Raw genomic sequence first — 27,312 nt, forward strand, 5'->3', positions numbered from 1 at the left:
CCACACTTCGTTGATTAAATTATCTTCCAATTATTGGTTAAATATATTTAGCCTTGCGTAGGTTGCAAAACCACGAAGTTACTCTGTTTTCTCACCTGCAGAGCAGCTTTTGAGGTGATCACATTTAAACGGCAAAATCTCAGGAGGGGAAAAGAAAGCCCAAACCCCTATGGTATGAGGAGATTACTGCAGAGATAAGGCAGATGCCTATATTTGTATATATAAAATATATCGGTGTGCAGCCGCGTGTCCGTCCGTCGGTCCCTCAGTCTGTCTGTCCCGGCCGGGTCCCTGACGCGCGCTCCCGGCCCCGCGCACGCGCAGCCCCGCGCAGGCGCGCTCGCTCTGCCCCGCTCCGGGCCGGGTCCCGCTCCCGGCCGTGTCCGCTCCGGGCCGGGCCGCGCTGCTGCCGCCATCGCCGCCGTCGCCTTTCCCTGCCCGCTGCCGCCGCCGGAGGCTGCGGGTCCCGGCGGGCCGCGGGCGGAGCGCAGCAGCACCATGGCAGCACGGCCCAGCGGCGCCCCCGAGACAGTGCGCGGTGAGTGACTCCCAGCGGCGGGGCGCGGCTCCGCCGGGCTCTGGCTGCCGGCCCCTCGGTGTGGAGTCCCGGCGCTGCTCCTCGGGCCGCGGCTCCGCTCCGAGGTTCCCCGCGGCCACACACGGCAGCGCTGCTGCGGTCTGCTCCTCGCAGGGCATCCGAGGGCTGGGCGGGGGTCTGTGCTTGTCACCACCGGGTCAGCTCGGGCTTCGAGCGGACGGACAGCGCTGCACTCAAACGACGTGCTCCTGTCGCGTTCAAATATGGTTAGATTATAAAAAGCCCTTACGTTTTTAGATATATTTATGTAGACGTGCGGTGTTTATACAATTGAACGTGAACTGGCCAGTCAGCCTTGTCTCCATCCCTGGGAAGGTGATGGAGCAGATCATTCCAGAGGTCATCACCAAGCATGTAGAAGAGAAGGAGGTCATCTGGAGTAGTCAGCATGGCTCTGCCGTGGGGAAATCAATCTGATAGCTGCCTGTCATGGCATGGCAGGATGGATCAACGAGGGGAGAGCAATGGCTGTTGTCTGTCTTGACTTCACAAAGGTTTATGCACTGTCTCCCATGATATTCTTGCAGGTAAGCTCAGGAAATGCGGGTGAGGTGAATGGACAGTGAGGCCGCCTGGGGAGGAATGACCCCAAGTACCAGCACAGGCTGGGGACTGACCTACTAAAGAGCAGCTCTGCTGAAAAGGACCCGGGAGCCTTGGTGGATGACAAACTGTCCCTGAGTCAGCAGTGTCCTTGTGCCAGGAGGGCCAGTGGTATCCTAGGGTGCATCAGGAACAGTGTGGCCAGCAGGTCCAGGGGGTGATCTTCTCCCTCTACTCGGCCCTAGCGAGGCCACTTCTGGAGTGCCTTGTCCAGCTGTGGGCTCCTCTGTACTAAGAAAGACATTGGAATCAATAGTGAGTCCAGTCTTACTCAGTTTGTTTATCAACGACCTGGACAATGGGACAGAATGTACCCTCAGCAAGTTTTCTGGTGGTACAAACTGGGGGAGTGGCTGCTGCTCCTGAGAATGGAGCTACTGGAGAGGGTCCAGTGGAGGGCCATGAAGATGCTGAGGGGTCTGGCCTATTTCTCTTATGAAAAGAGACTCTGGGAGCTGTGCGTGTTTAGTCTGGAGAGGACCGAGAAGGGATCTCAGTGCAGGTGCCAAGAGGATGGTGCCAGGCTTTTCAGTGGTGCCTAGCAACAGGACACGGAGCCACGGTCATAAACTGAAAAGTTTCACTTCAACATGAGAAGGAATTTTTTTACATAGAGGGTGTGAGAGCACTGAAGAATGCGGCCTGGGGAGGTCGTGGAGTCTCCCACTCTGGAGATATTCAAAACCCACCAGGACACATTCCTGTGTAAGCTGCTCTAGGTGACTACCTTGCCATGGGGGTTGGACTGGATGATCTCCAGAGGTGCCTTCCAGTCCTAATGGTACTGTAAACCTCATAATTTGTGCTTAAAGTGTTTCTCATGGGTATAAAGATGTATAGATTTATTGGCATGCTATTTTAATGTCACACATTAAATACTCCTACAACATAGGAGAGTGTCAGAGTGATGTGTGGTGGGAAACTGCTAGAACTGGATGTCTAATCTTTCTGCATGGGTTTATGGTTTACCTAAATAGGATGCATAGAAGATCTAATTAAGAGCAGAATATTAAAAAATCAGTAGAATGAAAATCTAGTGAAGTATAAACAAACTTGGTTTTTCATCAATGTCAAGTTTTACCAAAATACAATGTATGTACTGTCCTTAAACACATTTTAACAAAATATGGTACGGACAAATTTTTAAAGACAGTTACAATTTAGGGATGTTTCCAGCTCTTCAGTGTCTGCCTACATTTCTTTTGTAAGTTTTTTGAGTCTCACTGTACCAGCTTGTGCTAGGAAGTGATATGCTGTTGACAGATAGAGTCCAAACAATTTTCAGAGTTGATTACATGGAGAAATCTCTATTGGTTATTTTCTTTTACAAAAGCTTATTTTCCAAGAATAAACAGAATAGCTCAGCAGTACTCTTCAGAAAAAATCTGGTTGCTAGTTTCCATATGTGATAAATGTTTTGTTTTCCTAAGTATTTTGCTCTGTTACTTCTGCTTCCAAAATACCTGTAATTTTGCAGACTTCATATGATCAAGTGAAAAGTACAGCATGTGTATTCTGGATAGGCTGTAGCATTGGTTTGCTTAATTGCAGTATAATTTTTCCATCTATTTGGTTGGGTTTTTTGGAGTTGCATCTCACATTTTGAGAAAGACTACACCTTGAGCTGAAGCCTTCATGTATCTATTCAAAACTTATTTCAGTTCCCCTCACCTCTCGAGGATTCAGTTTCACAGATTTATAAATAATTTAAATTTCCGCGTTCTACATGTCATAGTTTTGAATATGTTGAAAACTGCTGTTAGCTATTGTGTTGCTCAGTTATCAAGTGAGAGTAGATTTGAGTTTCTCACTCCTTTGTTAGAGTGATGATCTGTGTATGAATTTCTGATTATCATTTTCTTGCCAAGCGATAGCTAACTATTTAAAAAAATAATGATTTCCCCTTGTAGTTTTTCAGGTGTCATTGAAAAGTTCTACATTGTCTGTTTGCTCCACTATCTGATTTTGCTTTTATTTTAATGCCTGTGATAATATATCACCTCTATTCTGAGGCCTTTTTAGTTTGTCATAGTTGTCACCATATTATGTTAAATTTAAACATAATATGGTGTTAAAAGTATATACACCCCCACACTGCTTTATTCAGGAAAAGAGAACTGTATTTTAAAACAAGTGGGAAGTAGATAATTTTTCTGGAATCATCAGTTTGTCACATCCCTCAAATAGGTGGTTTATTTTCTTCTAGCATGGAATGATCATTGTTCTTGGCCCACTATGGCAAGCTTTTCTTGAAACATGTCCATCAGCTACTTCTTCACTTAATATTTAGCATAATCTCTGTACTACTCTTTCAAACATTCAGTCAGTCTCTATTGTTTTTTAATGCAATCTGTTTGCAGAAATTCAGTATTTTACTCTAATCCAATTATATGTGCGCTTAATGCCTTTATATCTTTCTTAAATGGAACGACATGGCTATATGTCAGTCCGCTAGTTAGACTAGTAAATAAGAATTTCAGAAGAAGAATTGCTTTAAATAGAAAGCCTGTGTCTGGTAGTTATTGCCTTGTGAAGCCAGCACAACTGCAGAGTTGCTGTAAATTTTTCTTCATTGTTGGGTTTGTGTCTTACTATGCATTTATGCAGTTGTATCCATGAAAAATACAGCAGTTTTTCTAGGATCTGTGCTGGAAGTTGCCATCCCCTGTTTTCATTCAAGTAACTGATGCTTGGTCACAGCATTAACATCTGTCTTGTACCTGGTTTCTGCATCCTTTGAGAAACTCACAGAAGTTCTGAGTGCAGAGAGTCAGTGCAGAGAGCTTTGAAGCCACACTGAGATCCAATGGCTTTTGCCCCCTCTAAGTGCAGATGAAATCAAGGGAAAACACTAGATGGCATTTTCAGGTTCTCAGGTTTAATTTCAGTTTGGCTATCCAGCAAACTTGTTAGATCTGCCTGACATAAAATACAGAGCCACTGTAGGAGCCAAAACATGGTGTGGATTTTTTTCAACCTTCTCATGGTGATCCTGCAAAGTAATGTGTTCATGAATATCAGTTTTACTTTCTTCACTTCAAAGATATGTTTTGAAGTTGAGCACAACTTAGTTGGCTGTAGAGCCCATTCACATAAGCAGAGCAAAAGTGTATGTCCAGAGAAATAAAGTAACTAAACCATTTTTTTAATGTGGTTAAAATTTTTAATGTGGTAATTTTTTTTGATGACAGTATCTCACAGTATTTGATGCAACGACCAAAGCCTTAAAATGATTTTCATTATGTATAGAAAAGATAATGACCCTGTTGTGTCAAGGAACAGATGAATTGTAAAGAATTCTGCATACAGAGCATAAGTTCTGATGCTTCATGAGGTGCTTGAAGTAGCAGCAGATTTTTTCTGCCCTAATTTTGTATGTTTACACTGTTCATCTAGCTTGTCTGGAAATGTTTACAGACAATTGTAAAGGATTTCAGATCATCTGATCTGTTGCTTTCTAGTTTGCATTTATCAGAATGGAATTGAAATGACACATTTGCTGCAATGAAATAGAATATGTTTTTGCATGCTAACTGAGCAGAATGAAATGGTAGAAAAAATTCACATGAGGAAAATCTAAAGGTAACTCTACACCAGCTTCCTCCTTGAAATATTTTTTCTAAGTCTTGATACCTGGGTTTGGTGGGGTTTTTAGGTTGATTGAGTTTTTTTGAGGGTTGAGGTTTATCTGTTTGTTTGTTTTTGTTTTTTAACTTAAAAGCTTGCGCTGGTGAAGATTCCTTAACTGTTTAAGGGACTTAGTTCCAGTGCTAGAATAAAAAGTTATATTTTTTTCCAGTGTGTTCCCACCTTTCATACTGAAATTAAAGTTCATCTTTTCCATCTCCAGCAGACAGAGGCTTTTTTATGTGTGCTGCAATCTTGCATGAGCCTGAAGTTTCAGAAATTGCTGAAGTTTTTTCTCAATGCCGAAAACTTTTCAAAGGCTGTCTTTGAGAAAATGTGACTTCCTGAGAATTCTTGCTTGTGTTTTCTGTACACAGATAAACACTATTGCACCATTCAAATGATTAATAAATCTTTGAAAGGTGTTAGATTGAGGCAGATGCTGAAAATTTGTGCAAAAAAGGGGGTTAGCACTTTGTTCATTCTTTTGAAAGTTTCCAAATGCAATGAAATTTTCTTTTCTACAAATACAGGCAGCAAATTGTATAATTTGGAAATACTAGAATTCTCCCAAATCTCCTGGTGATTCTGAGTAGAATCAGTGGTGGTGAGGTTTATCTTAATGTATTTTTCTTTTCTAAATGTTGGTGGACTAAAAGTTGCTTAAGCATTTCTTACAGTGGTTCATAGTATATAATGAAAGATAGATCTGTTGTAGTTTCAAGGCCTTTAAATTATCCTTTGTAAGGATTGGATTCCAAAAAAATGTTTCATTCATTCATATTTTCTCATCCAAATTCTTTCTGTTGGAATGTAGGACTCTGCTATAAATGGTTTTATTTTCCGTAAATTTCTTTCAGAAAATACTTAATTTAAGCACCTTACCATTTTTTCTCTGTTTCAGAGTTGCCACCTGCTCCTTCTACATCAAGAACAAGCTTTGCAGAGCTTTCTGTTAGACAGCGAATGAGAGAGAAACTAAAAGCAGCAAGGGTGAGAATCCTTCAGAAGTCCTGTTTGGTTGACCTCAGTCTTATCAGGAACACCCACTTCATTTTACTTGCCTTATGCTATGTGGATTTGAGTTGGGATATTTGCTTTTTTATTTCTGAAGCTGAAAGAGTACTCAGTTCATCAGTACAGTTACATTCTGTATTGCTGTTTTCTTTTCTAAAGTCTGTATTTAATTTTTTGATAGTAACATAAAAGGCATCATTGTTTTGTAATTCAGATGATACAATAATTACAAGTTCCTTCTGTGTTCTTTGTCAAAAATTTTCTTACACTATTTTGAAAGCAGTGAATTTCTTTGTGTGTTTGCTGTACAATTTAATAAGGTGCATTAATATATGGATCTGGAAAACCACTTAAGCTGATTTTATAATTAGAGATTCTGCCCCTAACACAAATACAAGTAAGTGTTGAGTTCCTGGGAATCATTGTAGCTTTGATCTATTTCTGTTTCTATTACAGCTAAACATTTTTTTCATTTGTTTGCTTAGACAAAAGCTGAAATTACTTTATCACAAGAAGACCCCAGTCCACAACCAAGGCGCTTAAAAGGCATCAGAGAAAAAAAAACAGGAGTTGGACTGGATAAAACGGTAAAAATGTGCATTCTATCTTGCTATTCTTATCAAAAGAAAGTGAGTGTGAAACATGAAAAAAATCAAACTCTGCACACTCTTGAAGATCAATTTCATTTAACAAAATTATGCTGCTGTTTGAATTAGTAAGCAGAAAGGAACCATTCTGATTATTGTTTTTATTGTATGTATTTAACAGTAATAAATTGCTTACATTGTAGTATGGACATCATGGGAAGATTCTGTCATTTAGAGGTTCATGACTTCTGTTGCTTAAGATGCCTTAAGTATTGAAAATTTACTATAACAGGAGCTTTATATAAATAAAGCTCCACTGTAATAGAGCTTTATATAAATTTGAACAGTGCAGTTGCTAAATGCGGGATATTAACTTTGTCATTGTATTTGATTGTATTTCCTTGTTACCATTTTATGTTGAGTTTTTTTATATAAGCATTTTTTTTGTTAGAAAATGAATTTTGTATTAAAAAAAAACAACAAAGACTCTGCCTGTGCAGAACTAGCACTCATATTCTTCAGAATTCACAGAAAGATTGTGTGCCTGTAGAAAATTGTTCCAAAGAATGTTTTATTCCCAGGAAATAACAGCATATAGCAGTAACGCCTTTATATGGAATTCCAAACAATATGACTTAGCCTGGCTAAATCACTTGTCTAGGGGAGAATTGCCATTTCATGTACGTTGTGGGAAGATTTTTGGCAATTTTATCTTATAATAAGTAATTATTACAGCTTTCAGTTAAGTAGTGCTGTTTTAAAATATTTGTATTAGGAAAATGCAGAAGTGATATCCTTATTAGAGTTGTTTATTAATTTTATGTCAAGTATATCTGAAACCTTCTACCTGTTGGTTTTGTTTCTTGTACTTATTTATGCACAAGGTATTGTCTTGTTGTTAAACAAGTGGCCATCAGACTGACAGAGCCTGAGATTTTCTTTTTGATATTATTATTTTGAAATGTAGGTGTAATAGAAGTAAACTTAAGAATTGTCTTCCTTTAATGTAACAATTCCAGCCACAAAGAGGAAGAACAGATAGAATGGAAGAACAGATAGAGTGGTAGGTGTGTTTTTGTTGATTAAGCCTGATGAAAATCACTTTGAAACACTTAAATGAACTTGCTGAAGCAACCTCAGAACCAGTGATCTTTCCAGTGATCTTCGTGTAGGACAGATAAGCCTTCAGAGGACTGGGGGTGGATAAACATGATACCTCTTTTCTTGAAAAGGCAGGAGTGTCAGCCGTGGAGTTAGAGAGTAGCCTAGCAATAATTGTTTGAAAGAATAAAATAGATAATCAAGTGTGTATTTCAGCACCCAAGCAATGAACACCACCTTTTTTAAACAATACCAGAGAGGTTTTTCCTGAGTGCAGCAGGGGTTGTCTGAGAAGAGCCCTGACTCCCTTACCTGGGCTGCAGTCTCAGCCAGCAGCTCCCCTGGCACTGCTGCCCTGCTGGGGCTGTCTGCCCGAGGGCAGGGCTTCCAGTGCTGCCTCCTTGCTCTCCCTTTGGACATCAGCCTGTGCTTGTGTTCAGGAGTGCAGAAGCAATGATCCCATCAGCAGTGAGGACAGCTACCGTCATTCATGCAGTGAACCATTTCTTCATACTCTGCAGTCTATTTCTTGACCCAAAGGAATTAAGATGTACCCTTGTAAAATAAATATGCAAATTTGTTACCACAGTGGTGATGGTTTTTTTTTGGTTTGTTTTTTTTTTTTTGTCTGTAAAAATCCAATATCTAATAGCTGTAGTCAATTTTTTGTATTTTTTTATGATTCACTAAATGTATGCTAAAACTTATGTATATGTTTCATGCAGTCTGATGATGACAAATTCAGGGAGATGCCAGAGGGTGAATCACACTTACCATCAAAAGTAAAGTTTCGTGATTCTGTAAAAAAGCTTAAGCAAAAGTCAACAGTAAGTACCAATTCCTCCATTTCAATAATGAATATTAATTTAATTTAACATTTATATGGCTTCATGATTCCTCATGTTTGAAGAATGAAACGGAATTCAGTGTTAAGCAGTGGAGAGGTTTTTATTTAATTTAAAAATTCACAAGCAGTATATGTCAATAATTGATGGATATAAAAGGAATCAAATGCAAATCTAAGAATGGTTTTGAGTAATTTGATTAAAAAACCCAAAAAGCTCTAGTAAATCCATCTGGACACTACTGGAGTTTGCAGGAAAAATGTGTCTTCTGTTTAAATCCTTTTTACTGAATGCCACCAGTTGGCAATTAAAGCATTTTATCAACTAGTATATTGATAATTATTAGCCACAAAGTCCTAATGTTAATTCTTTTCTTAGAGGATCTGTTCTAAAGCTAAGGAGTCCTGGATCCTTCAAAGGCAAAAGGCCATTGGAAATTTCTCTTCATATCGTTTACCTGGGTACCTGCAGTATGGCCAGAACTTAAATTTTGGTGTCCTGATTCACAAATGGTTTATATTTAAAACAATAAGAATGTTAAAATTACACCAGGTAACTTTTTAAACAAAACTTTGCAAGAAATATTGAATGTAGAATATAGAAATAGAGAAAGTTTCGTGAATTATTTACAAATTTCAGTTAACTTCAGCATTTGAGTGAGTTCTGTTTGAGATAAAATAATAATTGTCTTGTTTATACATGCTGCTATTTCATATTATTAATGGGAATGAATTATTTACAAATTTCAGTTAACTTCAGCATTTGAGTGAGTTCTGTTTGAGTTAAAATAATAATTGTCTTGTTACAAATGTTTATACATGGTGCTATTTCATATTATTAATGGGAACATTTATTCAATTTATTTACTTGCTCTAATTTTCTTAAAAATACCACATACAGTATCTTTGTCTTCCTTTTTTTAGTTCCAGAATGATTTTCCTTCTGAGGAAGAAGCATATAATTTCTTTACCTTCAATTTTGATGCTGTACCAGAGAAAATGAAAGCTGAAGCCAGGAGAAAGAATGGATTAAGTGAAGAAGAGGTGGAGGACGAATGTGTCGAAACTCATGAAGATGAACAAGAGGAGGATGAAATGGTGAGAACTATAGGATAAATGTTAATATTTTTTATTCAGACTTCTGTTAATTTTAGTCTATATAAAACAGCATCTTTGCTTTCCTTAAAAATTTTCAAAGTGTACTTTCTCAAGAAACTTCCTTAAGAAACAGACAAACTAACAGAGATGTTTGCACTTGAACTATAGGATGACGACGTACGCCTAGTGAAAGATGATGATTTATTCATAGGGCAGACAGATGAAGACCTTGTAGTAGAGAAACCTGTTGATTGTGAAAGCTACACTGAGCAACTGAAAAGGGAAAAAGAATTTCTCTTCGTTCCCAGCATGTTAGCAGGTATGAAGATTGTGCTTATCCATCTAGCTCCTGGATTTTTGCATAGCATGGCACCCTCTGATCTGCTGGGTAAATCTGGTATTGACTATCTCTGGCAGCAGAGAGAGATGTTTAATTGCAGCTCTCTGACACTGCTCATACAGTCGAGTCTGAAAAAGGCTGACAGATGGATTAGCTGGAGGCATGCACACCTCAGCAGGTCATCACCTGCTGCACTGGCAAGTGTACTCAGGGCACCTCAGCTGGTTGGGGGTAATTTCCTCACTGCTGTCTGTAGGAAGTGCAAGGTGCTAGACCCTCTTCTGCTGTTATTTAACGTATACAGCATAGATTATATCTTTGACTTTTTTTGCTTTATTCCCGCAGAACTTCAAAGTCCTAAAAAATTGCTTTATAGTATCACTTGCTATTTGATATTTGAACTGGAAGAAGTAGAAACAAGTCCCCCAGTATATACTGGAATGGTACCAGTACAGCTTGCAGTGCAATGTCATAATATTTGACATTGTGTGCCTCTGTTTTTTCATGTCTTGTAATTTAATTCTGACTACTTCCTGTCTGATCCACTGTGTTCTGATTTAAGGGAAAACTTTTGTTGTAATCCTCAGTACAATCCTTCCCTGTTTTGAGATTTTTTCTTGAAAAGTACTGAATCCATACACACAACGAAACAGCCTTGCAGGCAGGTCTTCAGAACGAATTGCACCTGCTGTCATTTGGCTAACATAACTCTTTTATACATGTTTTATATTTTGTATGAGACTAGCTTAAGCAAAGTATTTATTAACTGAAGGTCTGATTAGTCTAAAAGTTTCATTTTTCATTGGAAAGGCTTAGAAGTGCTTCTCTGGTTAGTTGCTGCTCAAGGTTTTTTCCACTGTTCTGCAAGCAACCATTAACACTAAACTCCACTAAGTAACTTGAAGTACTTTTTGTAAGGAAATTTTTAGTTATTGGTTTATTAGAATTGTGACATTTGATGGTACTAATATGGGAGATCTGTCTTGATTAAGATAAGGACGTGTTTCAATTCTATATTTATTTCTTTTTTTTCCTATTAGTAAAATACTTCTGACAGCATACTTAATATACAGTGCTGATCATTTTAAGAATTAACAAATTAAAACTACAGCTACAAGATATTTTACATGGTTTTCTTCTTAATGTCTCATTAGTGCCTGCTTCTGAGAAGATGCCTAGAAATATGCAGCCCAGGTACCTTGAGGATGAAGGTCTTTACACTGGAGAAAGGCCCATTGTATCACAGTCTAATCAAAATATTTTAGAAAACAGAATACTCAGACAGGACCAAGTAAGTCACTGCTACCTTTTTAGTTGTAACTTTTATCAGTATTTTATTTATCTTTATAAGTATCTTATTTTTGTTATAGTTAAGTAAGTAGATGGTCATGCTAATATGGGGCTTTCATCTTCAAAATGTTTAGCAGCATCAGATGTTGGGAAATGCATATTTTTGTAGGAGCCTGTTTTTAGTGTAACCCCACTGTCAGAACATCAGACTGGGTCTTACAAAACTGTTGTCTTTTCTTGGCTCTGTTTGTAGCCTGCTGGGGAACAGATCACTGATCAGACTGTAAGGCTGATTAAATATTGGTATAGATTATCAGAGAGGTTTTAGAATCCTTTCAGATTTTTAAGTATTTCTTGAAGACTTGGGATAGACTTGGGAAAGTAGCTTGGATATATTTTTTCCTCCTATATTATCGTCCTATACATGGTAAGGTGTGTATTCAGTATAGACTTTAACTGCTGAGCTGTAGCTGCCCTTTATATTTTTTTGTGGTTCTGTGTTTTCTTCATGTGCTTTTGCTAATCAGATTGGGAACATTTGGATCTAAAATTTTTGAATGAGCAGTTGGAACCCAGTTAGTTTTCTGCTTGACTTCATGGTGTTACTACATCAACATTTGGCTCAATGGTCTGGTATTGAAAATAATAATGAATATAAATACAAGGTACCTGAAACAGGAATGGAACTAACAGGGTAGGGCAGCATCCTTGGACAGCTGCATTGGTTTAAGCTGTATTTGAATCCAGGTAAAGAGAGGAGAGGGATGAATGAGGACAATGGTGAACATGTGAAGCCATGGATAGCAATTGCTGTGTAAAATAGTTACCTGGTCTGCTTTCATAGATGTTGTTTAAGTAGCTCAGGTTTTGGACTAGAAGATTGGAGTGGTGCTTTGATAAATATCTGAGCTGCCATTTAGCTCTTGTATAAAACAAGACTTAAAATTCTTTCCATTTTAGTGATTTAAGAAAATAACATTTAAATAAGTGACATGTTGATTTTTTTTTTTCAAATTTATCACACTGAATGTTGAAGGAAAAATAAATCAGTATAATCAAAGTTTGAGCAACATCTTGGTCTTTTAATTTCAAAACTTACCTCTGGTATGTTTGAAGATTTAATTTTGAAGTATTAGGAAAATTTTGGTTATTTCAGTCACAAACAATCCATAGTCACTTTTTATTCTGTATTTTTTGCAAGAATTATACTTTTTCAAGTAATTCCTTCATAAAGTAAGAAACAATATATAATTTTGTTTTCCTTTGTAGGGGAAAGAATGGTTTGGTGATGATGGCAAAATCTTAGCATTGCCTAATCCAATTAAACAGTCTTCTACTAGGCCTCCAATCTTCTCACTTGAAGAAGGCATTGCACCAGAACTTGAAACAGTATATAGAAAGGTAAGCATATTTCATATATGTGATTCCTGAGATTGTGTCCCAGTTCTTCTGCACCAGAAACCCTGGTGACCTGAAGGGTTTTCTGCCAAGAACCATGACTGTTGACTGTTTTTTGTGATTTCATATCTGTTCTTTAAATCAGTTCTACTTTATTAAGTTTCATTAAAACCATTCAGGAATCTTGAAGCAAGCTTTATTGTTCTGCTTGTTAGAAGTCTATTACCCTTTGGAAAAGCTGAGTTTTTAAAACTTTTAAATAGAGTGCTCATTTGGGACACACAAGTGTTTCTGACTGTTGTTGTTGATACAGATTTAAATGTGGCCCTTCAGCTGATGTTGGTGATAAACATGCAACCCACAGGCTGCATCCAGTAGCACAGATCTGTGCAGGGTGCTTCTGCAGGCAGGAAAAATTAACTGTTTAGATCATATAAAGATAGGCCAAGAGAGCTCATGTTTCAGGAACACTGTGTTGACATGGACAGTGACATAGAAATATCTAAGTCACAGTGGTAAGACACTGAGCTTAAGGGTTCTTCATGGGCAGAAAAATAGTTAAAGCATAAGGAATTCAAAGTTGTCATTTTTATGATACATGGTATCTTTTGATGAGAAACTGAATGTGGGAGGATCAGGTGGACTCAAGTGTGTTTCATGGCCATTTATATCAGTCCTATAAAAGAGCTAAATAAGTCCTATGCAGCGACTAAATTTCTCTCCAAATCCCTCTTTTTCCTGTTCTTAGGAAGGGACTACAGCAAACACTACATAACTAACAATCTTTTACAGCACCATAATACCTCTGGAGAATGTCTTCTGAAGGATCCTAATAAGGGAGCAGGAGTACTCAGGCTGAAAGCAGGGTTAATTCTCTTCTGATTTCAGTAACTTGAGGATGTAAGCCTTTTGTGATTGAAGTAGTCTTTTTAAGCTTTGTTGCTGAAAGCTTTCCTTGCCTTCACTGGTCTGTTTCCCTGGTGTTTGAATGGGGAAGCAATGTATAAAATATTAGGAAATACAATATATTTCCTAATCTACACAATGTAAAAGGAGAGCTCCTTGTGTTCCTAATCTACAAGGGGAACTGTTCTGTGAGAGCTGGACTCTATCCTAGAGCTCAGTTCTAAGAGGAAATAAAGCCATACTAAACAAATGTGTCAAAAGAGAACTAGCAGGCTCTACTTTTTCTAATCCAGAGTCATTCTCTTCATTGCTCAGCAAAACCTTCAGTATGGGAAGATGACTTCTTATTTCAGCCTCACATGGGCTGTAAAAATTCTGTTGTGCAGAATATCCATGGTCGTTTGGTACCACCCACTTGTCAATAAAGCAAGAGGTTAACACAGTTTAAGACTCAGCATTTAAATGTAGATAATGCTAAATGGGTCATTTTCTGACAAAGAAAATCCTTGAAAGATACTGTTGTAAGAATCTCTAAATCCATTTTATTCTTTTTTTCTTTCAGGCAACAAAAATGACATCTACCAATCAGTATTTTGTTGGACCTGGAGATTTTCAGGGACTGTTTCAATTGGATATTGATATTTCTGGGCTGATATTCACCCATCATCCCTGTTTTAGCCGTGAGCATGTGTTAGCAGCTAAACTGGCTCAGTTATATGATCAGTATTTAGCAAGAAAACAGAAGAATCTTACCAAACTTCTCACAGACAAGGTATTTCTGTTCTGTCTTCATACTTTTTTGAGACAATGACATGACAGTTTAAGGTAAAAACTAAACTTGTCAGAAGTTAAAAACCTAAATATTTGACTGAGTTGCTGTGTGTTTAGCGCAGAATTGCATTTTTAAGATAAAGAATTTCTTTGGTCTTTGAATTTGAATTAACTCTGAAGTAAAAGGAATACAGTAACATTTGCATAGTATTCCTTAGAGTATCCAAAATGTTTCCCAGTGGGTGACAGATTAGACATTACTGGATTGTGTACAGCAGCTCTGACAGGGAGAGAGCAAAAGACATTATTCAATGATGGAGGGAAGTTAGTGAAGTTTAGTTTCAGTTATCAAATCAAAGTAAAAGGAAGCAGTTTAATTTCACCAGATTGTACAAAAGTGGAACCCATTTCCAGATGTGTATCTGTGGCAGATGCTGTGTTGTAAGTGCATATTGCTGCCACATTTACTGCGGGACTCTTGTCACATGGCAAAACCCAAGGCTGGATGTAGACTCCTGTTGGTGGCTCTGTTGCTGGCTTGCTGGGTGAGCTTGACAGGGCTGCTCATCCCCTGTGTACCACCACTCTTCCTCTATCTGTACACTGAAAGTAATGGAAGTGGTCTTCTCTGGTGTAAGCATGCGCATGAACATTAGGCATTGTCAACACGATTCTGATGTCATCAAGGCACACAAGAACACTTGTCTGTCAAAAATTGGTTGGATTATTAAGTATATATACATTCAGATTTCCATTGACTGAAGGTCATTATTTTATACATTAAAGAACTATTATAAGGGAAAAATAATCATTGATAAGCTCATTTTTAGATTAATGTAATGAGCGTCGGTGGTAGTGTACAGATATTTCTGATTTTTTATATAAAGCATTAGATTATAGTTCTAATGATGGACAGACATTTCATATGGTGTCTCAAAATAATTCCTTGGTGTATTTTGTTCTGTTAGTACTTTTGAAGGATTTACCTTAGTGCTCTGTGAAGCAGAGCATTTAGACATTTCATACAGTGTCTCAAAATAATTCCTTGGTATACTTTGTTCTGTTAGTACTTTTGAAGGATTTGCCTTAGTGCTGTATGAAACAGAACATTTGGGTTACCCATGTCTTCATTATAGGAACCTATAAAGCCATAGAATCATTAAGGCTGGGAAAGATCTCTAATACCATCAAGTTCAGCCATCAACCCAGCACTGCCACATCCATTACTAACCCCCAAGTGGCAGTCTGCACATCTTCTTTTAAATACCTCCAGGGATGGTGGATATCTCTGCACAGCCTGTTCCAGCTTGACAAAACTTTCAGTGAAGAAATTTTTTTCCCCAAGATCCAATCTAACCTCCCTGGGATTTGAAGCCATTTCCTCTTGTCTTATTACTTGTTACTTGACAGAAGAGACCAACATCTGTCTGCAGCCTCCTTTCAGGGGTGATTTAACCTGGAGATGCTCATGGGGGACCTTATTGCTCTCTACAACTGCCTGAAAGGAGGCTGTAGCCTGGTGGGGGTCAGTCTCTTATCCCAGGCGACCAGAAGCAAGTCAAGAGGATTGACTGGCCAGAAGCTGTGCCAGGGAAGGTTAAATTGTACATCAGGAAGAACTTCTTCAGTGAAATGATGATTAAATATTAGAATGCACTAGCCAGGGAAGAAGTGGAGTCACCATCCCTGGAAGTGTTCAAGAAATGACTGGATATGGCACTTAGGGCTGTGATTTAGTTTATATCTGAGAGGTCTTTTTCAACCTTAATGATTCTGTGATTCTATTCTGTGATTCTGGGATTTTCTGATCCACTAAGGATTACCTCTAGTAGCCCTTCCTAGTCCCAAGAAAGGCTTTTGTGAAAGTTGGGGATTTTTGCTGGCTTGAGGTCTTTCTCCACTTACAGCTTTGATTCCTGAGCTTTCAGAATGCTCCGCAGATCAGTCTTTCCCTTGATTAGATCTGCTGCAGTGATAAAAGTTAGTAAATCTCCCTCCTATATCCAGGGATCCTAATTAAAATGTCATGCTGAGGAATCACCTCAAACATGGCAAAACCCTGTAAATGCAGAATCAGGATAGTTCAGGGTTTTCTGTCATTAGTAATTAGCTCTTTCCTTTCAAAGTGCAGTACTCTGCATACCTTGTTAAGCCATCTGTTAATTGCTTTTTTCTTTGTTCAAGCTGCATGCTTTGAGGAGTGCAGTGCACTGTAGTATGGAAGGTGGTGGTGATGGTGTTCCTGTGGCTCAACAAAGCATACCTGAATACAAAATGGAGATCAGGTGGGTATGAATTCATTAAATTGTTGGTTTTTAAAATTGTATTCCTTTTTTCCTTTACATGTTGGTACAGAATATGATTCATGTCAGACTTTTAAATTCTACTATAAACAGCTCTAGAAGAATTTTGAGGATTTAAGAGTTTTCACTGATAAGTTGCATAAAACATTATGAAGAAAATACAGTTTAGGCTGAAATTTTCATTCAAAAGTGGTCTAATTTGATTATGTTTATTAATTTCTTAGTAGCTATTTACTGGTATGTTTTGTATAATTAAATATAATTTAAGTTTCAGTAGACTTCAGCTGGATGCACAAAGCTTTTACAATGCAATAAAGTAATTTTTTGAACAGACAAAAACCCTAGTTTTTTCCATCCTCTTCTTCATTACATGAATATTCTTGATTTCCTTCCCATTCTAAGGTATTTTGGCCATGTTTTTGCCAATGGGTTAATACAAATAAAGTGGTAGAATTTTGTTTTACAAGATTACAGTTATTGTTCTTGGAGAAAAGCTGGGTAGTAAAAATATAGTACAGTTTTTGGCTTGGTAGTGACAGTTTGTATTATTTTTGGCAAATGGACAGTGATGGACTGTAAGTGTTAGCAGTATGATAAAAAAGAAGTTATTTTGGATATCCATGCTGAACAGCCTTTTAACTAGTAGATAACAAAAGTCTGAACGTTTTTCACAATGTAAGAGTAGGCAGTAATGTATTCATTTAAAGAAACAGAACTATAAAGTGATGTAATGGGTCACATTACACAAGCACAATATGAAGAAGAAAAATGTTTTTAATAACAACTCTACTTTCAGCCTTGAAATTTACATCTGCTAAACTTACACATCTACACACTCCTCTCAGAGAGAGCATAAAGTAGTCTATAATTTATTATTTTATACTAAAAGAAAAGTAATTCCTTCAATTGAAAATGGAATAGCTTTTATCAGTATCTTATTAACATATCTGCTAGAGGACAAGGAGCAGGAGGTGTGCAGTTACCATACTGTACCTTGGAGAGAGGAGCTCTCACTAGGGAAAGCATGGGAATGGTGATGGGAAGATTCACTGTGGGAATGAGATTCTTGGGTTTTGCCACCTGAGGCTTACTTGATGGTGAACTCCAGTAAGAAAGAATACATCTTCTGTGTATCTGATGTGTTTTTCTGTATCTTGAGTGCTTTAGTTTCGTGCTATTATGAATCTGGAGAAACTCAGCTGAAATCAGTGAGATTAGTGTTGCTTAAGTAACATGAGATGAGTTTGGCTGGTATTATTCTAGAGCTTTTCATATCTGTAATTCATTTTGGCTACAGCTCTGTTATTCAAAGCTGTTACACATATGAAGGTCAGATGGGCTCAGGAATTTTTGCTGTTATGGTATTCAGTACTAACTTGGACTACTTATGTTGGTAAAATAATCTGAGCTGCCTTGTCTCTCTTTTAACGTTGCATTTCCCTGATGGTCAGTGTAGAACACTCGTGAGAAGTTACAGACATGTAGCATGGAAAATAGTCTAATTGTTTTCTCCACCCTGCAATACCATAACAGATGTATATACCGTTTGCTTTCTGGAGATCAAAGCTGTAATTTTCCATTGGCTTGAGGAAGAAATGTCATCTGAATACAGAAAACTTTTGCAGATTAGGAAATTCATCTTCACTTCCTGAAGTAGGAAGCCAACATATGCTATAGATTCTATGATTCAGGTTCTTGTGGGTAATGTATTTTAGCAGAGATGATTCTCTGCTGAAAGGTCCTACTTCCAAATCCCATACATTAGATAAGTGTGGTTACTGATCTCTATGTTTCTCATGCCTTTAAGTTTCATCTTCTAGCATCATCTGGTAGACAAAAAAGAAAAAGTTGCTACATGGATAAGTAATATGCAGATTGCTAGCTAATGAAGTGGAGAATTTACTCATGGCTTTCTATGAAGTCTGCATTTCTTCTTTGTTTATTGTTTTCCCTAAATTGGCTTATGCTGTTAAATGATGTATGATGTCTTTCTTCTCTGAGCTCTAACTCCATCTGTTTTCCACATTCTCTGAATATTACAAGTAGCAATGTGTTAGTTTACATTGGTTTGTTTTTTTTTAATCACAGACTTGGTTTTGTACCAGGATAATAGTGAAACAGCCTGTGCTTGTCCTGTATGGACATTTACGTTGGAAATGTGTGATGGTCATTAAAAGTGCTAATGAATAGCTCTTTTCCAAACAGATTAGAGGGTGAAAATGTGAAATACCATTTCTGAGACCAAAAAAAAGGCTATGTTAATTTTGTTTGTATTAAGAATCTTGAAGGTCTGTCAAAGGACTTACTACATTACTTCATCTCTTCAGGTCCTTCTTACTGGAACTAGAGGCATATGAAGTTTAAAACATCTTTCATAATGTACACATGTAATGAGCATTACTTCATAGCAGCAGTGTAGATTTCCTGGGCTGATGTTTACATGAATTTACTTTAAAATGTTTTTAATTATGTACAGCTGTAATAAGCATTTCCGAATACTGTGAGATCTGTAAAGAACAGACTTAATTGAAGTCAGATTGTTCCAAATGAAAGAGACGGGAATACAGGAGGAAATAAAATCCTGCAATCTTCAAGTCTGGGTTTTATGTTCCTTGGAGTTAAACCACTGCAGCCATCAATCAACCTGAAACCCCTATCACTTAGCTTTTGGTATCCCAAGTTTTCAGTCTGTTCCACTGAGTGAGACAATTCTGATTGATCTTGTCCTATGTGTGTATATTTCTAGACAAACCAGAAGACTTCGTGATGCTGAACAAGAAAAAGACAGAATGCTGCTTAAGACCATTATCAAAGTTTGGAAACAAATTAAATCCCTCCGGGACTTTCAGAAGTTTACTAACACACCCATGAAACTTTATTTGAGGAAGTATGTCTTGATAACTTGATAATTATTGTACTTCATTTGCTAGCAGTGGAGTTGTAATAAGATTAGTTAATTTAGAAATTTATAATTTTGATATGCAGAAGTAAGACTTTGAGCAGTGCTGGCACTTTTAGCCAGCCACTTTTGAGTTTGGGGAAGAGGGAAAGTTTAAATAAGTAATAACTGTAGCAGAAAGGAATTGCTACAGATTAATGAGTAAGGAAAGTTACTATCTGGAATTGATATAATTATCTGCTATCAACAATTAAGAGTATCTATGCTAGTCTTTTTAAATAAAACATACTTTTGATATAATGAAGTTAATTCATGGAGAAGTAGATTTCTGTTATATGTTACAGACTTAATTGTAAACCTTATGTAATTTTATGCAACATGCTGCTAATGGTTGTTTTGAAGGGAAGAGGTTGATCAGAAATCAGATGAAAAAGCATATGAAGCAGAAATTCAGGCCGAGATAAAGGAATTGCTAGAAGAATGTATGGAAGAATATGAAAAGAAAATGGAGGAATATAAAACTGAGCTACATGACTGGAAATCCTGGAAGAAGACACAGGTTTGTTTAAATCGTTCAATTTCACAGAAAACAAAATTACCAGTGAATGTGTCAAAAATTTCTCCTTCTAATACAGAAAAAAATTCAGAGTTATGTATATGTTTTATGTTCAGATACATTCTGTCTATTTAGAATTAGTTAGGCAGGTAGTTGTTAATTAAAAAATTAGAATATATTAGGCTTTTGTGAGGCATTGTTTTTCTGCTACTGATTTTTCAGCACTTCAATTCTTTCTTTCAGTTTGGTAATTTTGCAGCATTCCTGTTAATTTAATTTCTTTCTTGCAAACTAAAAACATGGATGAACTGTGTGCCTATGAGTAACAAAGCAGAATAATTAAGGGGTGTTTCTAATGAACTAGCAGTTGATATCATCTCATGTAAATATATGTTTGGGAATGTCTCACTATGTTCAGGAATGTCTGACTGAAAGATTTAATTAATATTCTAGCCTTTCACCTTTGCAAAGCTTTATTGCTAACAATCTGTGCTGTAGTTAAGGTCGCAGTAGTGCTTCAAAGGGATATTGGGAAGTACAGGTGCTTCAGCAGCACACTGCAAAAGATGATCTTTGAAATCAACTGTGGCACAATCAGGTTTGCTTTCACAGTTAGGTGGCAATATACTGGATTCCTCAGGGTAATGGTGATTATACTTTAATATGATTATTGCCCAGCTTGAGCACCCTGGGTTTTTGGATACCAAAGAAAAATAAAGCTTAAGAAAATGCTTCAAATACAGTTGTCAAGAGTCTAGTGTGTCTGCTGATACTTTTATGGAGAGTCTTTTCATGTACATGTAGCCTCTATGGAAGGCATTTAAAATATTTGAGAGGAAGCCAATATGCAAGAATTGGAAATTCCTTTTATCAGAACACAAGTGGGCACATGACTCATTAGCATCATGTAGGTTCGCTTGTAGGATAAGGTAAGTGTAAACCTTGAAATGAAGGCAGGTAGTCATGAACATTGATCCTAATGCAAACTGTTCATCCATTCCTTCACAAATACCATTGTGGCATCTTTTTATTGTGCTAGTCACAAACTATCTTCAGACTGAGAAGATTATGGTTCTTTCCTTTTAGAATGAAATTACCTTTCTTTCATACCCACAAGTGCTTTATTTTATTTTCACTCAGAGTACTTTTTGACGTAATCACTCCTCTTGGTTTCTTCCTAGTACAGATCACGTGAATCAAACACACTAGAGCAAGGTGAGACTAAATAAATTTAGAAGCAAATACAAGAGCAAGAAGGATAACACAAAATTTGGCAAAGAAAGAATATTTTTTTAAAAAAATATGTGAGCAAGTTGTTTGGCTTACTACTTTAGTTAATGAGCAGAATCTGCTCTCCTTCCTCTTTGCATATGATGTGTTAAGTTGTGAAGTGGCTTGGTGCTTCCAAGCAAGCTGTACTTCCAAGTAATTTAGAAGTCTGTGGAAGGAGGAAGTGTTTTGCAGCTGTTTAAAGCTGAGCATGCACGTAAACACTGTAGTACAGGAGATGCTGAAAGGCATGTGTTGTTCTGTTTATTTATTCTTGTTTGGCATGAGGAAGGGAAAGGATCATTCTGCTCATGCTGAAGACACTGCTAAGCCAAAAACACTTGTGCTCCAGAGTTTGTGGCACATGTGCATTTGTTTTGTCAGTGTATGTGCAGACAGTGCATCTCAAACAACTGTGTCTACTGGCTGAGAATCTTCCTTCAATCCTAACAGAATGTACGTGGTAGCTCAGGCAAATGAGAACGCAGCATCTAGCCAGAACGTTCAAGAAACATGCTGATTTTGAAAGTTGGTAGGATTAAGTAAATGTTTTGCTTGGAGCACATTATGATTTTGAAGCATATGAATGGAATGTATTGCTGAATTCTGAAACTGATGCAGTCCTTTACAATGAGAGAAATGTTTTATGTGTTTGTGTGCAATACTAAAATTATACTGTCATTTTACTGTACATACACCATCTGTGTTTAGCACTTGTGAATCAAGAGAACAAGGGAAAAAATTGCAGAGATTGAAACACAATCAGAAAGAATGTTATTGTTTTTATATGCAGAAGTCCAAGAAGAAAAAGAAAAAAGATACTCGTGTAGATGAAGAATCAGAAGATCATGATTTTGGTGAGGAACGTATAAAACCCATCCCACCTAAAATGGCCGATAGCCTGGAAATAGAGCAGCAGGTTAGAGAAAAAGCTGACAACTGCAGAAGGAAACCTGGAGAGCCTATTCTAGTTCCTGAGCTGACCCTCTCAGGAAGCATAACTCCAACTGAGCAGTGTCCTCGGTAAGATAAATGTTGGCTAGCAAATTACCTTATTTGTGAATTTCTATAATTTATTAATTGCTTGTTTATACAACTTCAGATGCATGTTTAGCCTAGTGATGAAACCTCTGCTTTTGAAGGTGATACAACTTCATTCGTTTTCAAGTCACATATAATCTTGTATATAGTGCACTTCAAAATGCGTGTCTGCACAATCCCTTTGAACCCTCTGCTATTCCCTGAGCATCTGCACAGAACAGGGTGTAGATACAAAGAAGCTGGTTTCACTGTGGAGTCTGGGTTGCTGCTGATAGTACCACTTTCACTAGCTAGTCCTGTACACAAGGTCTGTGTTGTACTCAACAAAGGGAAAAGAAAGAAATTGTGTACTAAGCAAGAGATTGCACTGTAAGAAATAAATGTACTTGTTTTCTGTTACTTTCCATATTTGCACATACAATTTAGCATACATCTGCTGTATTCCAGTAATTTGAATACTGCTTTGTTTTGTACTTAGTTCACAAATAGCATCACCAGGGCATGCTGCTTGGCTGTTGTACTCCCAGTGATTGAAAACTTCGAAATTTTAGCTTGCTTTCATTTTTGTGCTTTGAAGGAAGAGGGTGGAAGAGAATTTTTTTTTCCCTAGATAATTTCTTTTGTATGGAGTTAGCTTTTGTGGATCCAAAATTTGACTTCATAGTTTTAGAATAATTTTATATTCACAAAAAGATAAAATGCCAGTTAAGTAAGAGTTCTAAAGTCGTTCCTGTGCAGTGACATTTTTGGAGGAATACCATCTATTTTTAGGTGGGTTCTGTCTCCCCATGAGAAATCAGATTTTCATTAAAAATAAATAATAAAAATGTTATTAAAAATTATATGATAGCTTGTTTGACATATTTACAGAGCAGAAGTTTTGCGACGAGAGGATGTGAAGAAACGCTCAGCATTTATTAAAGTCCTTTTCAACTCCAAAGAAGTGTCAAGGACTGTTACCCGACCAATAAGTTCCGATTTTAGAGTTCACTTTGGACAGATTTTCAATTTACAAATAATCAATTGGCCAGAGTGTTTGAAACTACAGGTAGATGTTGATTTATTGCAATAACTTTTAAAAGATGATATAAAATGTAATTACTCCTGCAATGCTTCTGTTTTGCTCTATGATAGTGTCATAAAAACTGAAAAACCTGTGAAAGACCTTTTGTAAATCATCAATTTTACACTCCTTCCTTGCTTCTGCAGTCTTTAACTTTTAACTTTGCTGTTATGTTTTTGATGTTTATGCTTTCTAGAAACATGTAGAAAAAATATAGTTTGGATGGGAAAAATTAAATAATTGGGACTTGTGATTAAATATGTTAGTGCATTGGCCTTTTGATTTGAAAAAACTGATTTGTGTTGCAGATCAAATTGCTGACATGGTCTCCTTAAAACATTATTTTCCACACAGTAAAACCCTCATGATGTTTACTGGAGGGAAATAAGAAAAAAAAAAATTCTAGTAATGTCCGTAACTGCACTTGACTTCATCAGCAGTGCAGTTAAATCAAGCCACTACCACCCCCCCTTCCAAATATGAATTAATATACTTTTCAGTGTTAATATGAAATATATTTTGAGGAAAGAGGATCAGGATCCTACTTCTCCCTTTAGGAGACTCCTCTGGTTAGGTAAGACTGGTAGTTCAGGGAAAGCTGTAAAAACCCCTTGTCTGCTTATTTATTTAACATGTAAATTGAAAAGGAGAAGGAATACCATTTTCCTGGATTCAAAACATCTGCATGGAGAAGCCACTGACATCACTCTGAGCCTGCAGCAGGCTAGGAAAGAGAGAAGCAGCCTGCAGTGCTGCCAGAATGGGGACTGTGTGCCATACCCTGCCTTTCATAGGGAGAATTAGGCAGAATCCCTCCAGAATCTTCAGCTGATCCAAGGGAATGTCACAAGCAGTTGCACATTGTACAGTGATGCTCTTAAAAGCCTGCATTTGTCATACTTGTCTCAGGTGCATTAGAAAAGTGAAGAAGATGGACTTGTAGGAAGAATTCACATCAAGTAAGCTGCTGATAGCTGCTGAAATGTCTGCTAATTGGATATTTTAGAAAGTGAATTAATACAATTGCCTTAAATTATTTATTTCATGCTTAAGCCATAGTAAAACCTTTTCTCTAAATATCCTGCAATATATTTTCAACTTCTCAAGAGTGCACACGTAAATTTTTTCTTCTGTCCCTCATCATATTTTTCCTAGATTTATGAAACGACAGGTATCAGCAGTACCACCTTGTTAGCTGAAGTGTTCTTGCCTGTTCCTGAGACTGCAGTTCTGACAGGCAGTGCTCCTCTGGAGGAAATAGAGTTCAGCAGTGATCAGCGTGTGGTATTGGATCATGAAGGAGTTGGGAGTGGTAAGGACTCTTGTTTTCCTTAGCTCAGTGTTTCTCGTTTTGCTGGAACCATGTAGCAGTAAGAGCCTGGAGGGGTTTCAGAGTAAGTCCTGCTAAGAGCCTTCACAGCTTGTGTAACAGTCTTCCATAATAGTCATGATTCTTATTATTGAAGTTCATTGCAGAATTTTTGTCGCTTACTAATTTTAAGCTTTGCATAATAAAAATGTGTCTGTTTATTATCTGTCTTGTTGTATTAGTGGAGTTTTACTAGCTACAGAAGATGTTTGGGATTTTTTGAGCATTTGAGTAATCAGACCTCTGACACTGCAGAGCAAGCAGATACCAGTCATTATAGCTCCAGTGATTTTAATGTTTTAAACCACTGAAAAACTGTCTGTAGGAGTGTATATGCACAGTAATTTTTTTGTCCTTCTCTTTGCTCTGTTGACACCCTGCACACATCTTTTCCCTGGAGCTTTAGGCTAAAGATAAAACAAGGAGAGATAGGAAAAGGGGAAACAAGAAGAATACATAGTAGCATATGGAACTTGCAAGTGTGTATAATGAATTTGAACAGAAGAGAGACTGACTTGCATAAATTTGCCATATATAAATACAAATAAAGCTAGAGCAGAATAGATAAAAAAACGAGGAGTAAAAAAATAGGGTAAAAAAATCATTACAGTAAATGTGTGTGTAAATGTCACTGACTATGATGAGCATTTGTACAATTGTGTGTCAAAAGCTTTAGGACTGACTTTTCAATCATACATAATTCTTTTGACTCTGAATTTCTGTTTTGTTAATAACAGTATGCTGAATCTGAAAAGTACCAGAAACATTAAATGGTGTGCATCTGTGGAGGAAAAAAATGAGCCTTTGGCACAGCCTTTCCTTCCAGCTCAAATGGAAACCTTTTCTGTAGGTGTGATGGAATCTTTCACTCATTATTGTAGAACAGAATTCTTCCCCACAGCACACAGCAGGATCATTCTTTCACATTAACCTTTTTATATAAAGGCACAGGTTATTTGACTACTCATTTTCTGTAAGTATTTTTGAAAATGTTAAGATATTGTGTTTGAATGCATAAATACACTACTTTGGATTTTTCCCCCTTGATAGGTGTGTCCTTTTCATTTGAAGCTGATGGTAGCAACAGAATGACTTTCATGACCTCTGGGAAAGTATCCAGTAGTGTCTCTTGGGCAGCTGGAGAAAAAGGAATCCCCTTAATTCCTCCAGTATCTCAGCAAAACACAGGCATTCCAAGGTAATGAGACAGGAATTTTCAGTGATTCATGGGAAAGATTGTAGTAGTATTTTTTAAAAAAATATTTCATAATCAAGACTTTTCATAATCTTTTTCCTTAAATTTAGATGTTTTACTTTGTGCTGTAACCCTCTGCATGTATCTCAGGATACATGTTTTTGGTAAATGTATTTTAGTTAGAAATCTTTCCTTTTAGCATTTTATTTCTAGAAAATTCAATCTAATTAATTCAATTTTATGGTTTTCTAATAGAAAGTGAATATATTGTCAGGGAACCTTCCTGTAATTATTTTGCTAAGAGCAGAAACTCCAGTTCTTTCTTATCTGAACTGCATTTGGAGAGGCTATGTCTAATCTGCCCAGAGGCTGCAAGTTGGTTATTGTAGATTATTTGTCCATTCTATTGCTTTTATTTAATTCCATAAAGCCAAAGAGATTATACATAAAGGCTGCTTTTGTAAGCCCTAGGTACCTTTGCTATAAACCCTTAAAACTTTTCCCATAGTTATTAATACTGTGCAAGTATGCGTACTTCTTCCAGCTGATTCATTTGTCAGGTTTTCATTTATTTAGAAGCTAGACATTGTCTTACAAATCATTCTGTTACTACTGTTAACCAAGCTGAAGCCATTCAAGTACTTTGCTGATCAGCATATCAGTACTCTGCTGACTTCAGTGAGAGTAGAATAGGTGAGATTAAAATGTAAAGATGGATTCCCAACAGCTAACTTTAACTCTGGAGACTAATCACTGTAATAAATGGAAAACTAAAGAATTTCAAAAGGAAGTTTTCTGTGAAACACTCTTCTTTGAAACACTTTGTGAAGATGAACAGCTCCCTGTGACTTTGCATTGTCTGTTGGGAAGGTCAGAGACAGGATTTTCATGACTAATGTTAGCTTTTGCTGCCCATGAGCTTTTTAGAACAATTGTGATTCAGTTGGCATTTGTTCAGGACTGATGCCTAAAGATAAACTTGATGTTCCTGCTTTATCTGCTGCTCCAGTAACTGCTGGATATTTAGCTGATTCTTACCAAGCACAAGACAGACTTGTAAGTTTCAAAGCTTTCTTGAAAATACTCAAGTAGAGATCAAGGACTGAAACTAGCACCCCTAACATGAGAAGGGGCAACATCCACTCCAGTGGTATTTGGCTAATAAATAACACACGTGTCGTGGTGTATTGGCCTTCTGTGTCAAGGTTTGAGTAGCAGTGAGCCTTCATAGGTGGCTTCTGTGAGAAGATGCACATGGTGAGCAAGGCAGTTACAAAATGGCCTCCAGACCACCTGCCATACTTCTTGCCTACTGTGAATACAAGAAAGGGAGTAGGAGCACCCAGAGGATAAAGACTTGTAGTTACAGGGAGGATCATAAGCAGTGCTGCATCACAAGAGAGAAGGCTGCTAGGGTTTCCCAAGCACAGGCAGTGT

At 37.3% G+C, this 27,312-nt stretch overlaps 1 protein-coding gene across 2 annotated transcripts in view; it reads left to right on the forward strand.

Moving 5' to 3' along the window:
* Nucleotides 1–422: 422 nt before the first annotated feature.
* CC2D2A (coiled-coil and C2 domain containing 2A) overlaps nucleotides 423–27,312 on the forward strand; it is a 53,521-nt gene continuing 26,631 nt past the window's right edge. The window contains exons 1-16 of one of the 2 annotated variants that reach the window (XM_041459240.1): nucleotides 423–538; nucleotides 5,733–5,821; nucleotides 6,331–6,432; nucleotides 8,259–8,360; nucleotides 9,302–9,475; nucleotides 9,644–9,794; nucleotides 10,970–11,106; nucleotides 12,375–12,506; nucleotides 13,972–14,181; nucleotides 16,365–16,465; nucleotides 19,230–19,370; nucleotides 19,785–19,941; nucleotides 22,001–22,230; nucleotides 23,119–23,296; nucleotides 24,467–24,623; nucleotides 25,731–25,878. In XM_041459240.1, the coding sequence (XP_041315174.1) occupies nucleotides 499–538; nucleotides 5,733–5,821; nucleotides 6,331–6,432; nucleotides 8,259–8,360; nucleotides 9,302–9,475; nucleotides 9,644–9,794; nucleotides 10,970–11,106; nucleotides 12,375–12,506; nucleotides 13,972–14,181; nucleotides 16,365–16,465; nucleotides 19,230–19,370; nucleotides 19,785–19,941; nucleotides 22,001–22,230; nucleotides 23,119–23,296; nucleotides 24,467–24,623; nucleotides 25,731–25,878 (2,249 nt within the window). In that variant the 5' untranslated portion in view covers nucleotides 423–498. The remainder of the gene's footprint in view (nucleotides 539–5,732; nucleotides 5,822–6,330; nucleotides 6,433–8,258; nucleotides 8,361–9,301; nucleotides 9,476–9,643; nucleotides 9,795–10,969; nucleotides 11,107–12,374; nucleotides 12,507–13,971; nucleotides 14,182–16,364; nucleotides 16,466–19,229; nucleotides 19,371–19,784; nucleotides 19,942–22,000; nucleotides 22,231–23,118; nucleotides 23,297–24,466; nucleotides 24,624–25,730; nucleotides 25,879–27,312) is intronic. The other variant, XM_041459248.1, reaches the window with a different exon arrangement.

Source organism: Pyrgilauda ruficollis, unplaced genomic scaffold (assembly GCF_017590135.1).
Source record: "Pyrgilauda ruficollis isolate IOZ18807 unplaced genomic scaffold, ASM1759013v1 scaffold1, whole genome shotgun sequence".
Lineage (NCBI taxonomy): Eukaryota > Metazoa > Chordata > Aves > Passeriformes > Passeridae > Pyrgilauda > Pyrgilauda ruficollis.